Source organism: Vigna unguiculata, chromosome 8 (assembly GCF_004118075.2).
Source record: "Vigna unguiculata cultivar IT97K-499-35 chromosome 8, ASM411807v1, whole genome shotgun sequence".
Classification (NCBI taxonomy): Eukaryota; Viridiplantae; Streptophyta; class Magnoliopsida; order Fabales; family Fabaceae; genus Vigna; species Vigna unguiculata.
This window is the reverse complement of record NC_040286.1, coordinates 25341895-25357311: the sequence shown is the minus strand read 5'-3', so window position 1 is coordinate 25357311 and position 15417 is coordinate 25341895. Positions and strand designations below refer to the sequence as shown.

The 15417-nt window shown below is 32.1% G+C and overlaps 1 protein-coding gene across 1 annotated transcript; it reads left to right on the top strand.

The window, feature by feature from the left end:
• Positions 1-375: 375 nt before the first annotated feature.
• Positions 376-14931, top strand: LOC114193273 (ATP-dependent DNA helicase RRM3-like). Its single transcript, XM_028083002.1, has 4 exons — positions 376-558; positions 651-918; positions 1017-1113; positions 13827-14931. The coding sequence occupies exons 1-4, from the start codon at positions 394-396 to the stop codon at positions 14929-14931; spliced, it is 1635 nt and encodes a 544-aa protein (XP_027938803.1). The 5' UTR covers positions 376-393.
• Positions 14932-15417: the final 486 nt, after the last annotated feature.

The following is a 15417-nucleotide window of genomic DNA, read 5'->3' as shown; positions in this document are numbered from 1 at the left end:
ACAAGAAATTGATAGTATGATTTCTGTAAACCTAGGTCAATTTTTTTTCTATTAACATGTCATGCCTATTACTCCATGTTTGCAGATTACTTAATGCTTTTGTACTTCTTGCTTTCTTTAACCATTTCAAATTTTACAATCCAATAACCTATGAACCTTTACTTTTTCAAAATTTGCCAAATCCATGTTATCTTTTTCTTACTATCCTTGACCAAACAGATATATATTACTCTATAACTGCTTTGAACCTTTTATTTATTTATTTTTTTAATTTTCTTAATTAAATCTTTTATAATTAATTATTATCTTTTTTATGTGAGTTTAAATATGTCACCAATGTAATACTTACTTTTTTACTTCTCATTTCTTGAATATCTTTGTGTTGAGATCAACATGTCTCTCTCTGAAGTTCAAAAGCAAACTCAAAATGTAAGCCAAGTTACTCCAGAAAAGGAGAACTGGAATATCATCGTTAGGGTGATACGTTCATGGTTTGTTCCAGATTTCACTAAACAGAGGTGTCCTTTTTCCATGGAGTTGGTTATTCAAGACAAAGAGGTTATTATTCTTCTAATTATTTACCATCATTGTTATGAACAAAATATCTGTATGTTAAACATCTTTATATTTATTATATTGATGTATTTCAGGGTTCTAAAATACACGCTTCCCTCAGACGTACTCTAATTTACAAATTCCAGACTGAAATTTCTGAAGGTCATGTTTATGCCATACAAAATTTCAGTGTTGCTCCAAATTCTGGAATACACAGAACTAAGCACCACCCTTATAAGATTAATTTCCAGTTTGGTACCAAAGTTAGTTTGCTTGATGGTAACTTGGTTCCTGATCTGAAACCACAATACACACCTTTGTCATTATTGACAACCACTGGATTCGATACTGATTATTTAGTTGGTAAGTTAATATTTTTTGTTTTTCTACCATTCATATTTTTTAGTTATCAACAATTATTTCGTCCTTTTATGTTATGACTTCTATTATTCTTTATTTAGATATATTGGGATTACTTGTCGAAGTGGGTACTGAAAGAGAATTGCAAGTTGATGGAAAGACAACAAAATTAAATGTCATTGCAATAGAAGCTGATGGGTATTTTATTTCTTCGATATACTACATACCTTTTTATTTCTGTTTAAATAATGATTTGACATAACATTTATTGAATGTTTAGGTTTCGAATAGAATGTACTTTGTTTGGTATTTATGTGGATGAACTGAATGTATTTCTTTTAAGTGGAGAAGTACAAAATTGTGCTATAAGTATAGAATTTGCGAAACTCAAAACTTTTCAAGGTAAACTTCTGTGACTTCTTTTACTTTTGTTATATTACAATTTTTACCATGGTACTTTCACATACACTATATTTTTAAATTTAGATAAGGTTCAACTTCAAAATTGCAAGTTCTGCACTAGGATTAAGTACAATGTTAACTTCAAGGAGGCATCTGAACTTAAATCAAGGTAATGTTCAAATTGTTATTCATTTATTGCAATACTTTATAATTTTTTAGTTAATCCATTTTTTTAACTTTAATTTGTATTGCCCTTGAGAACAATGAATCTCCCTCTCAAGGATTAACGCATCTCTCTCAGACTTCCAAACATACTGTGGAAGAAGACTTTTTAACTCTTACACCTAGGACGACCATTCAAGGTCTTAAAGATTGTAAAGAGGTTAGAATGACTTCTAAATTATTTCATGTAATTTTGTTGTTGTCAACACCTTTTTTCATTAATCTTTTATATATTCAAAGGTTGCAACTTTCATATTGTTTGGAACCATTAACCATATCTTGGATGAGGATGACTGGTGGTATACGGCTTGTGTTTACAACAAAGCTGTTTATCCAGATTTAAAGATGTTCTTTTGCGAGAAGTGTAACAAACATGTTATAAAAGTCTTTCCAAGGTTAACTTTAACTTTATTAAACTTAATGCCCATTTACATATATGATTATAATTTACACTTTTGGGAATTAATACTTTTATTTATTTTACAGATATAGGATTAAGGTTCGAGTTATTGACTCATCCGATTCCACCACATTTGTTCTGTTTGATAGAGATGCAACCACCCTTTTCAAAAAAACTTGTGCTGATATGTTAGAGTCTCATGATAAGGTATACTCTTCAATATATCAACTTATATATATACAGTAATAAGCACAGTGCGATATATCTCTCTGAATATGATATTAAATTATTTTGTTATCGTAGATGAATGGTTGTGGGAATTTTCCTAAGGAGTTTGAAGAGTTAGTTAATAAAAGTCTGCTGTTTAAAGTTGAAAGTAGGAACGATCAAAATTTCAAATTTGAACAATCTTTCAGAGTGAAGAAAGTATGTCTTGATGATGATATAATTCAGAAGTTCAATGATTCTTCGTTTAAATCTGTGGTAATATATAACTTTAAATATACAGTTTACATTTTAGAATTTACATATATTTAAGTTCTTAATCATTTAATTTTCTTAACCTTCTTAAAGGATGTTTATGCTGGCAATGGTGAGTTTAGCAGGGAAAAACAGCGTGTAGTCAATGAGTCTACTGTTGATATTGCAGAGGTATACAAATTTAATAAATTTCATTTTTGGTTAATGACGTATTATTTTATTAATTTTATTTGTTTTTAACCTGTACTATAGGATTTATTAGTCAGATTTACCAAAGAAACAATTGAGTGTGCATCCCAATCTCCTGACTTAATCAAAGATACTGCTACGAATGAGGATGGTAACACTTCACTTAAGAGAGAAAATGCAAAGAAGACCTTATCACTTGAATCCATCAAAGAAGACATTGTTCCACTGAAGCTGCTAAAAAGAAATATTAAGAAGGAAAAATTAGTCAAACAATAAATGATTTTAGTTTTAATATTTAAAGACAATTTCTTTTATGTTTGACAATTTGGGACTGTAATATGTGTACGCATGGTTATGTCTTCAATTTCCTTTAAACTATAACTTTGATGTTTAATTTGATTATAACTATATGTTGCTTTTATTATGGTTTTATTTGTTACAAATTGTATAATTTTATTTCTTCCATACGCTGGTTTGTAAAATATTGTTGACATTTTTCAATTATTGTCAACAAACTTGACTGCCAGCTACATCAAAACGTTTTAAAAGTGATATTATGTTTTAGCATCAATTATTTTTTAGAATAATAAAATAACTTTTATCAAAAACTTATTTAGAAATTCCAATTTATTAGTTATATTTATTTTCATAAATGCATGATATCTTTTTCTTAAACAACCGAATTTAGAAATTCTCATTTCTTATTTACATTAGTTTTCATAAATAATATATATTTGGCAAACCAATTAAATGTTGACACATTTTAAGTTATGACAACAGAATTGGCTGCCATACACAAATTTGAATCATTTTTCTTTATAATGGTTACCAAGTTTATTAAATAAATTCCATTTTAATTTTCATATATCTAAAAAAGTAAAATTTAATATATCATAAATTTACAACCAATTATTATATATTAACTTACTACGTCAATTTTGATTCTATTTGTCTTAATATAATATATAGATATATATATTAATATTTGTCTCTATATATTATATATTATATATTATATATTATATATTATATATTATATATTATATATTATATATTATATATTATATATTATATATTATATATTATATATTATATATTATATATTATATATTATATATTATATATTATATATTATATATTATATATTATATATATATAGATATAAATTTTTGTTGTTACTTTATTATATCCACCGTATTTAATATTATAAAAAAAGTCTTTATTTTATTATATATTATATTATATTATTATATTTTTATATTTAAAAAATATTTTATAACGTAATATCTTTATAATTTTATATTAATGGTCTGCCTGTTTTCCAAAGTAATAATTACATTACTGTTTTGAAATCTAATTGTAATCGTCCCGTCTTTTCATGTGGGTTTATCCTCTATAAATGTTCATCTGCATTTTACCATCAAAACCACACTTGAAGATAAGTTCCATCATATTCTCCATTTTTCCTACTCTATTTCTACTTCCATTCTCAAAGTCCTACCAAATGGAGAACAACTTCAACGAAGAACAAGTTCTTAATAGAATGAGTAGGTACCAGTTCTCTATTATCCACCTTCAGGATGAGGTACGTCTTTGGTAGATTTTTGTATACAGTTTTGGTTTTACAAAAATTCTTCTACTCTTCTTATTTTTTTCACGGATTTGAAATTATATTATAATTTTTTCTTCAACTAATCTATGTCGTTGTTCAAATAAATTATATCCTTGGAGGTTGTTGGGTTTGTGGATCGTGCATTCGCCATTCTTTATGATCACGATCTTGAACGTCAATGGACTTTAACAGATGAAGAAGGCAATAGACATGTCGTCACTTATAACCAGAATTTACAGAAACCAATGCTAATAGGAGGATGGAATGATTTAAGGGAACTTTATGAACTACACGATAACCACAATATTTATTTTGGATATGTTGGTCATTCTTGCTTCCACATCACTATTTTTCCAAGTAAATGCAAACCTTTATCTATTGGACGTTTTCTTAAAAGACTTCAAGCAGATGAACCACTTTTCAATGGACCGAAGTTTCATTTTTGCATATTTCTGAATCCAAACCAATGCCATGCTAGCCATCTGGTGAGATTCATTTCAGTTATATTTATATTTATGTATTTTAATTTTTTTAAACAATTTAATCGATATCTTAAACTGATTAATAATTTTTATTGAATTCTTTAATTACATTCTATGTGTTAGGATTTGCCAGCTGATTTTGGCAATTATCTTCGTCAAGAAAGATTTAAATACATTCTTCTTCATGGACCGCGCAAAATAGTGAAGTGTAAACTACTCTTGGGAAATCATCCAAAGAAGTCTAACAAAATAGGAAGTGGGTGGAAGGAATTTTGTACGGCTCATGGATTTGATCAATCTATTGACTTGGTGTTTGAAGTTGATCAGATGAAAAACAATCAGAATGTCAAAGTGCTTACATATTGTAATCTTTAATTTATAGTTTCTTTTATGGTGTTATTTGAAACTTTTAATTATAATTATTTTTCTTTTCATGTCTGCTACTTAGGTAGTTTTCAAGCTACAAGTTTTTATATCTTCAGCAATGCATGCATATGTATAGTTCTATTTTGTTATTAATGAAATTTCTTTGAACATTGTCTCAAATTCTATGAATTCCAATAAAAAGTTTATTCTTAATCTTTAATTCATCGAGTTTAATTGATACATACTATAATTTAATTTAACATATTGAAATGAGTTATAATTAAACATAATTAAATATGTTATAAGTAAACATACATGTATGGATGTATCTTGGTTTAGTATGTTATAAGTAAACATACATGTATCGATACATGTTATAATTTTGCAGACATCATGAAAAAAGAATGGCACATACTTGGTATGAAACTGTACTCTTTGTTCTACTATATATAGTATTGCATCAAAAAGACGTGTTGTAGTACCTACATAAAAAGCAGATTTTTTGTTCCTGTAAGAACAAATCAAATATCAAAGAATTACTATATATATGAATGTTTCTGATCTATTACCAGTCACCACTGCATGCTATTACTATTTATAATCTTAGTCTACTGCTAAATATTTTTTGTAGTCTTACAAGTGTTTTCTATTACAATTACAAATATTTTTGTTTCCAAAATTGTGATTAGAGGTACAATCTCCCAAAAAAAGTTTAACAAAATCATTCACCAATATAGTAATAAAACAGAGAACACTTTTTCATCCATTGAGTCAACTTATCTTTGTTTTTGTTTATTCCATTGACACCTTTGAAAGTATTCCATATGTTTTCTGCTGAAATGGAGGAAAACCATTGTAAAAATGCAAGGATGAGGAGGAAGTTGGTGCTACAACAAAGGTTTAATTCAAGAAGTAATCAACATTCAGGTAATTTTCTAACATATACCTTGAATCATTTGACTACACAATCTCTTCATCAAACATTTATTTACAAATTTTGCATTTCTATGTTTATATCTTCTTTGCAGATTACAAAGAACAGAATGCAAGAAAAAAACCAAAAATCGCCAACCATTGTTCTCAAAGTATAAAAATATCAGTTTTTTTTGTATTTCAAAAATTAGATTTTGATTTCAACTTGACAACATAGATTGATAATCAAATATCTTTGTTGTTTTAATGATAGATAAAAGAAGTGAATCTGATAAATTGGTCCATAACAGTATCCAAAGGAAGCCATTACAAGAGTTGCATCTTAGTAAGTATTTTTCTTCTTACCTCTTTCTTTACACAGTGTTGTTACATTGTTGTTACATGAATGCCATATGTATGGTTTTGTATTGTTGGACATTCAATGCTGCTACAATAAACATTTTTCAGATCTGCAAAACAACAACAATTTTCACAATATTAAATCAAGATTTCAGTCAACAATTGGTAAGTTATATTTGTTTGTTTTTGAAGATTAGTATTGCAATATCACTTTAACAAATTATAAACAATTCTTTATTTTAATGCAGTGTCTGAAAACAATATATCAAATTCCTCAACTACTTTAGTTGAAGATCCAATTCAAATAAACTTAATGACTTCACAATCCGCAGCTTCTACTATAACATACAATACTCCTTGTGGTAAATTTCTACACTTAGCTGTATTTCTACATTGATCTTTAAAGATTTCTAATGATTCTATTCATTTTTTTAGTGATTTCAGTTCTCAGCAATAACATTCACAGAAGTTATGTACAAAATAATTACAATTGCAGTGCAGGTAAGTAGGTTTTTACTCATATATACAAATGTTCATACTGAAAATGACATTGAATGTAACATAATTGTTTTAATAATTCTTTTCCATAGGTGCCACATCTGCAGTTCAAAATCATTCATATTCTGTCTCTAACAATAAAGTTGTCAAATATCCTTTTCAAGTCATACAATCACTTCAAAACAGATTCAATCTTGATGATGAAACAACAACAGAACAACATTGTTCAGACACAACAAATGATGATTCAACAAGAACAACATATGAAGGTAATTCAGATATTGAATTTCTAACTTATTGATGTCAATAAATTCCTTTTTTAAATGATTAATTACTTTTCATTTGACTAATATTGTAGGAGATAGTACAAGTACTACAATTACAAACGAATTGTATTGCAAAGGAGAGTTACAAGGTAAAGTCACACAAAATTGTACAGAATTTCATACATAAAATATTATTTTATGGGCTAATGCTTTATGCTTTTTTTCAGAACTACTCAATATTGGAGACCCTTGCTTGGAATGCCAATACTGTCTAGGTCAACTGTGGTATGAAGAAAGAGCAGAAAAAAGTAACACATCAAAGGAAGTTCAATTTTCATTATGCTGTCAAAAGGGAAAAGTCTAAATTTCACTACTAAAAAAACCATCTGATCTTCTTGAAGGTTTGTTAAATGGTGTAGATCGTAGAAGCAAATCATTTTTACAGAATATAAGAGTGTACAATAGCATGTTTTCATTTACTTCAATTGGTGGTAAGATAGATACTTCAATGAACAATGGTTCTACTCCACCACAATTCATTCTTAATGGTCAGAACTATCATCGTATTGGAAGTTTATTGCCAGAACGTGGATCAAAGCCAAAGTTTTCACAACTTTACATATATGATACCGAAAATGAATTGAGTAACAGACTGAAGCATTTCAAGTTAGTTGAAATGAGTAACATATATGCTGAAGTTATTTGCTGAAATGAAATATTGAAATACATCTGTTCACATTTCTTTTCTTTATTATGTTTTAGGTCTAACAGCAAGGAATCTGATCTAGATCAATCATTGGTTGCTGATTTGATTCAAATGATTGACACTCACAATGTTCTTGCGAAATCTTTTAGAAGAGTAAGAAAATTGTCACTGCAACATATGGAATCAAATTTCACACTAAGACTATTTAGAGGCAGAAACAAAGACCCTAGAGTATACAACACACCTTCATGTGATGAAATAGCTGCTCTGATAGTTGGTGATTTTGGCAATCTGGATGTAGTCAGAGATATCATTGTCAAAAAATTTTCTGGTGAATTAACAAGACTGCATGAAACTCACACAGCTTTCATTCCACTTCAGTATCCTCTCATGTTTCCATATGGAGAAGATGGTTATCAAGAAGATATTCCAATCAGAGAATCTCATTCAAGAAGTAAATTCAGGGTCAAAATTAGAATTTCGTTGCGAGAATTTATTGCATTTAGAATACAACAAAGATCTATAGAACCTGGAAATATTGTGAATGCATGCCGATTATTCCAATAGTTTTTGGTTGATTGCTATACAATGGTGGAAGCACAACGACTGTCGTTCATTAGAGCTAATCAAAAGTTAATTCGTTGTGATATTCTTAATGGATTACAAGAGGCTATTAATAGAGGAGAGACAGATCCTTCTTTAATTGGAAGACGTATTGTACTGCCTACTTCATTCACTGGTGGTACAAGATACATGTTCAACAATTGTCAAGATGTTATGGCAATTTGTAAAAAATTTGGATATCCTGATTTGTTCATTATTATAACATGCAATGTCAATTGGAGCGAAATAAGAGACTTTGTTTTATCAAAAGGGTTGTGACTGTAACATCCCTAGGGAATATTACTTAGAAATAAATATTAAAATAAATAATTGCATTAAATAGCTATCTCGATAAAAATCCCAACGCGGGAAAATTTCAATTATTTAAGATAGCGCGCCAAAACTCATAACTAAATTCATAACTGATTACAAGTTACCAAAATTCGTATTTAAACATAAATTACAATTTATCAAAGCCCTAGCACTACTCCCATGCTAGCCCTCACTCCGCCAACTGAGCATCCTCAGCACCACCTGTATCAACATCTGCTCCCGTGTAACGAATTACACGATCATCGCCACACACAAACAGAAAGGGTGAGCTGAGAAAATAAAATAACAAGAATGTAAACACAAGATAGATCATTTACCCATCTTATACATTATCTATAAACCTTGGCCAAGACCCTAACCCCAAGACTTAACAGTCTTCAAGTCATACAATTGGTTAGCCTTGGACTCGGGAATCTGATGCTCACACGAACCTGCCCGCTCGTGGTCCTGCCTCTACGAACCTCCCCGCTCGTAGTCCTGCTCTACGGACCTACCCGCCCGTAGTCCAACACATGTGATCCACCAGCCCCCGTACCTCCCCGCACGTGGCATCTCTCAACGTGAGCACGGAACATACGAACCTCCCCGCTCGTATCCCCACGTGAGAGTAACTTGATATGAACCTCCCCGCTCATATCATCACATGTCACACCATCCATGAACCTCCCCGCTCATGGCACAGCATCTCCCGATCCAAGCAAAGCATCATCGTCAGTCAAAACAACGCACCCGGAATCAAAGAACATCAGTGTCTCCGCCTGGCTCGGCCCACTCGCCGCCAGGCGAAACTGTTCTAGACCGCCTGGCGGTATTCACTTCCCGCCAGGCGCCAGCGTCCTCTCTCGCTAAGGCTATCGCCAGGCGCCACACCAGAACAACACTTTTATGGTTTATGACACTCCAGTTAATCCAGTTTACCATTTAAATCCCTTCCATAGATCGCATAAGAACCCCAATCTCAACCCTCACATAGGTGAACCTACAATTATCGTATGTAAACAAATACATGTACCTCAACTAGACTTTTGGTTACATACTCACTCTTATGGACCAATAAGGACTCCTCCCTGTGGTTAGTCTACCCCAATCGTGGTTAATCAAGTGTTTATACACTAATCTGACAGATCATTTGTCCAACTCCTCCAAATAATAAGAACATTGTCCCAACAGTGACTCTCCATACATCCCTCAAAACCCGTCACGATCATGCAACACTTGGTCATAGTGATATCATCAATAGTGGCTTTTTCTTTCACACACTTATAACATCATACATTCAAGCTAACATACGTAAGTTCATATAGTCAACATGTCTTAGCAAGCACTACCAAAAACATACTCATTAATCACACATCTATATATTTATATATATACATTCACCAATCAAGGCCATACCAGCACTTGAGAACACTTAATCATCCATTAGTAATCATATTATTAAGTTATTAAAACAACAAATCATGACTGATGTATATCTCTAGCTGAAGACATCCAATTCAAATCTCCACCGTTCAAAGTGAAGAACAACGTGTTGTGAAACACCTTACAAAATTTCACCTAAATCGGACGGTTAACGAAGCGGAAAATGCAGTTTTTCGAAAACTGCGCAGACCAGAAAAATCGATGGCGCCTAGCGGCATGAACTAGCGCCGGGCGGTTCCTGTTCCACGAAAAGTACGAAAAACAGCGTTTTTCACGAATCAGACACCACGCTTCACTGATATGGCGCCTGGCGGTAACCAACGTGCCGCCAGGCGGTTCCTGCTGTCCCAGGAACCCCAATATTTTTCTTTGCACCTGCGATATTTATCAACTCTTACCATCATCCCGACTTATGACTACCAGCACTCAAATACAACGTTACAGATATGATGACTCCGATCTAGTTTGCAATTCAAATCATAATATAATCGTGACCTCCACCCTCATGCGTTCAATCATGAGCGACTCCTCACGAGTGGTCTAAGTCCCGCTATCATGCCATTCTAATCCAATTTCAAGTTAGCATCACATACAATCAGGTCAGCAAAATATGATTTCAGAAATCACAATGACCTTTCGCACAACAACATCAAAAAATTAGACAAAGAACACAAGCACTGTCACGCCGCCTGGCGGATATTCATCCCTGCCAGGCGGTTTAAGTCACCCAGAAGCCAATTCACTCACAAACTGTTGAACCGCCTGGCGGCACATGCATGCCCGCCAGGCGGTTTCTGGGCAGAACCCAGAAAACGCGAAAAACCAGTACAGTTAAGGCAAAATTTCATACGCTTATGATCATTCAAGGCATAACAAGACGATCATGAAAAAGAAACACTCGAAAGCAACTCCCCTTACCTGGAATTCGCGCTCCAAATTGAGATTCCCACTCTCCTTGCACACCTTTTCCCCTTTGCTAAAAGAACCACTCTGATTCTTCTCTCGCGACCTTCCTTCACGCACCAGAATTGTTCTTTCTCACTCTCAGAGTTATTTGCACCTCTCACAGACTGATTTTCTCCTCTCCTTCTCTCTTCTCTCTCACTCTTAATGTACCCTAATTATTCTCTATTTTACTAAAACGAAATTTATTAAAAGAAATATGGTTAAAGCCATTCAATGGCTATCACCCATAAATTTTCAGCTTCCCCCCCACATTACCTCTCTAGTATCTGCTAGGTTTTCCAATCCTTTCATATTCATGCTCAAAGGAAATTTAGCAAAAAGAAAACTATTTAGTTCTCAACAAGGTTTGAACCCACACTCATGCATACACCAAACCAAGGCCAAACCCCTCAACCAACACATGTTTCATGCTAAATCCTACAATTTTAAGAGTTTATCATCATCCATACGAGTTCAATATATAAGCACACAAAAACACATAATTTAAATAACATCCAAGTGGCACACATAGGACTCGAACCCAAGTCCTCACACACAATAAAGTACTCTCGACCACTTGAGCTAGTACTCTTCCATGTCATAGCTCCTCGCATTTATTGCTTTAAATATTCTCGCTACCCGTCCTAATTAAATAATTAATTAAATAACTATTTAATTTTCCCGGGTCTTACAGTGACCATCAGATAGACCTGATATTGTATGTAGAGTATTCAAAATGAAGTTGGATGAAATGATGACAGATTTCAAAAAAAAAGGAATTCTTTGGAAAAACCACTGCAGGTATGTTCTATAAGCATTATTATAGACTGTATGAACATTTATTAAATTAGATTTTTGTATATATGCAGGAATGTACACAGTACAATTCCAAAAGAGAAGTTTACCTCATGCACATATACTTTTATGGTTGGATGGAGAAAGCAAATTGAAAAATTCAACTGCTATTGATAAAGTAATATCAGCTGAATTGCCCAATGCGGATTTGTATCCAAAATTGGAAAAAGTTGTAGCAAGTTACATGATTCATGGACCATGCGGACCTGCGAGATATACTTCACCATGCATGAAAGAAGGAAGATGTTCCAAATTTTATCCTAAAAAATTCACATCTTCAACTTCTATTGATGAAGATGGATATCCATGCTATAGAAGACTTGATAATGGTAGATTTGTTGAGAAGAATGGAATTAAGCTGGACAATAGAAGTGCTGTTCCTTACAATCCACCACTTCTAATGAGGTATCAAGCTCACGTGAATACAGAGTATTGCAACAAGACCAATTCAATAAAATATTTGTTCAAATATGTCAACAAGGGTCCTGACAGAGCTACTCTTAAGATAAACAACAACTCTGCACAATGTGACAAAAAAACCATTATTGATGAGATCAAGAGGTATTATGATTGTAGGTATCTATCACCATGTGAAGCAGCTTGGCGAATATTTGCTTTTGACATCCATCACAGATGACCTCCTATTCAGAGATTGACATTCCATCTTCCTGGACAACAATCAACTTTGTTTAAAGATAATGATGATATTAATGTGATTTGCAACAGGTACGAAAATGCTAACACAATGTTTCTAGCTTGGTTTGAGGCTAACAAAGTTTATACAGAAGGAAAAGAATTGACTTATTCTGAATTTTCAAGCAAATTTGTGTGGTTTGCTAAAGAAAAAGAATGGAAACCAAGGAAGAAAGGCTACAACATTGGTAGACTTACTTATATTCCTCCGGGCTCTGGAGAACTTTATTATTTAAGGATATTACTCACCATTCAAAAAGGTTATATTGATTATGAAAGCATTAAGACCATTGATGGGAAATTTTATGAAACATACCAAGATGCTTGCTATGCTTTGGGATTATTGGCTGACGATAAAGAATATATTGATGCAACAAAAGAAGCAAGTGAATTTGCTTCGGGGTATCAACTTAGAAGATTATTTGTTACTTTGTTGTCCATGAATACAATTTCTAAACCAGATATAGTTTGGAATTCTACATGGAGTATCTTATGTGATGGAATTTTGTACCAAAAGAGAAAGGAGATGAGATTACTAGGTAATTTATATTGTTATTTTTGTAATTCAATAAAAATATAACTTTTAATTGCATTATTTTGTTCATACAGGTCTTCAAATTGAGACTGCTGAATTACAAAAAATATGTCTCATGGAAATACAGGAAATGCTAATGTCAAATGGTAGATGTTTGAAAGATTATCCTTCATTACCTCAACTTGATATTTCAGATGTACATACATTCAATAATAGATTTATTGTTGATGAGCTGCAATACAATAAAGAAGACATGGCAAAAGAACATGATATTTTGCTTAAAGCACTTAATGATGAACAAATTCATGTATATCAGGATATCATGACAACAGTTGTTTCAAACAAGGGAGGATTCTTCTTTTTATATGGCTATGGTGGTACAGGTAAAACTTTTATGTGGAAGACATTGTCAGCTGCTCTAAGAAGTAAGGGCATGATTGTTTTGAACGTAGCATCAAGTGGAATTACTTCTTTACTACTTCCTGGTGGAAAAACAGCACACTCTACCTTATGCATCCCACTGTTAATTAATGATGAATCAACTTGCAACATAGCGCAAGGTAGTCTCCGTGCTAAACTTCTGTTGGCAACCAATTTAATTATCTGGGATGAAGCACCAATGATGAATAGAATGTGCTTTGAGGCATTTGATAGAACACTAAGAGATATTATGCGAAATGTTGATGATGCCAATAATGACAAACCATTTGGTGGCAAAGCAGTTGTCTTGGGAGGTGACTTCAGACAAATTCTACCCGTTATAAAGAAAGGATATAGGTTTGATATCATCAAATCAACCATCAACTATTCAGAGTTATGGAATTGTTGTAAAGTGCTCAAACTGACCAAGAACATGAGATTAAGTACTACAACAATCAATCAAATAGCCAATGATATCAAAGAATTTGCTGATTGGATATTGAAAATTGGAGATGGCCAAATTGATGTAAATGAGAATGGTGAGTACATGGTTGAAATTCCAGAAGAGCTGCTGATTATAAATACAGATGTACCTTTATTGTCATTAGTTGAATTTGTCTATCCTCAATTTGTGGTTAACATGATGAATCCAAATTATTTTGATGATGGAGCAATCTTGTGCCCAACTAATGATTCTGTAGAGCAAGTCAATGATTTCATGTTGTCTTTATTAGGTGGTGAAGAGGTCACTTATTTAAGTTCAGATACACCTTGCCAATCTCATGAACAAGATGAAGTTCAATCTGAATGGTTTACATCTGAATTTTTAAATGATATCAAATGTTCAGGGATACCAAATCATAAACTCAAGCTCAAAACAGGTGTGCCAATTATGCTCTTGAGAAATATTGATCAAGCAAAAGGTATTTGCAATGGCACAAGATTGCAAGTCAACCATTTGGGTAAAAATGTAATCTCTGCAACTGTAATTACTGGAAAAAACATTGGTGACAAAATTTTTATTCCAAGAATGGATTTAGTGCCATCTGATTTAGGATTGCCTTTCAAATTCCAAAGAAGACAGTTCCCAATTTCATTATGCTTTGCAATGATGATTAACAAAAGTCAAGGACAAACACTTTCTAGAGTGGGACTTTATCTTCCACAACCTGTATTGACACATGGCCAACTATATGTTGCTATTTCTAGAGTGAAAACCAAGAGAGGATTGAAAATACTTATATTGGATGAAAATGGAAATATCACAAACACAACTAAAAATGTTGTGTACAAAGAAATTTTTGAAACTCTTTGACAATGAACACATTATAGGTATGTAATTTCTAATTTACTTTTAATTTGAAAGTTTGTAAATAAATATAGATGCATGATCTATTGTTATAATTAAAATATTTGTTATAATTTTGTTGTTCAATGTAGGATCTATTGCCTAAAGTCCAAGGCTTATAATGAACATCATGCTGATTTAAGAAGTAATCAAATTTGTGTACCAAAGGAAGTTATGAAGTTGATTAACCAAAAACACATTATAGGTATGTAATTTGGTCTTCTTTTATTGTTATTTTTTTAAAGACATTATATTATAACCTTATAGGTTAATAAATATTACAAAATCAATTCCTATTATCAAAAATATTACATTTAAAAAAACTCGTGCGTTGCACGGGTAGAAAGACTAGTATATCTATATGTGTGTGTGTGTGTGTGTGTGTGATTGATGAGTATGTTTTTAGTAGTGCTTGCTGAGCCATGTTGAATATATGAACATATATATGTTAGC

Bases quoted from the DNA above. Each gene is read 5' to 3' on its own strand.
- LOC114193273 (XM_028083002.1), top strand. From the start codon at position 394: ATGTCTCTCTCTGAAGTTCAAAAGCAAACTCAAAATGTAAGCCAAGTT. The intron at 559-650 runs GTTATTATTCTT...GATGTATTTCAG, and splicing joins TGGTTATTCAAGACAAAGAG to GGTTCTAAAATACACGCTTC. The intron at 919-1,016 runs GTAAGTTAATAT...TTCTTTATTTAG, and splicing joins CGATACTGATTATTTAGTTG to ATATATTGGGATTACTTGTC.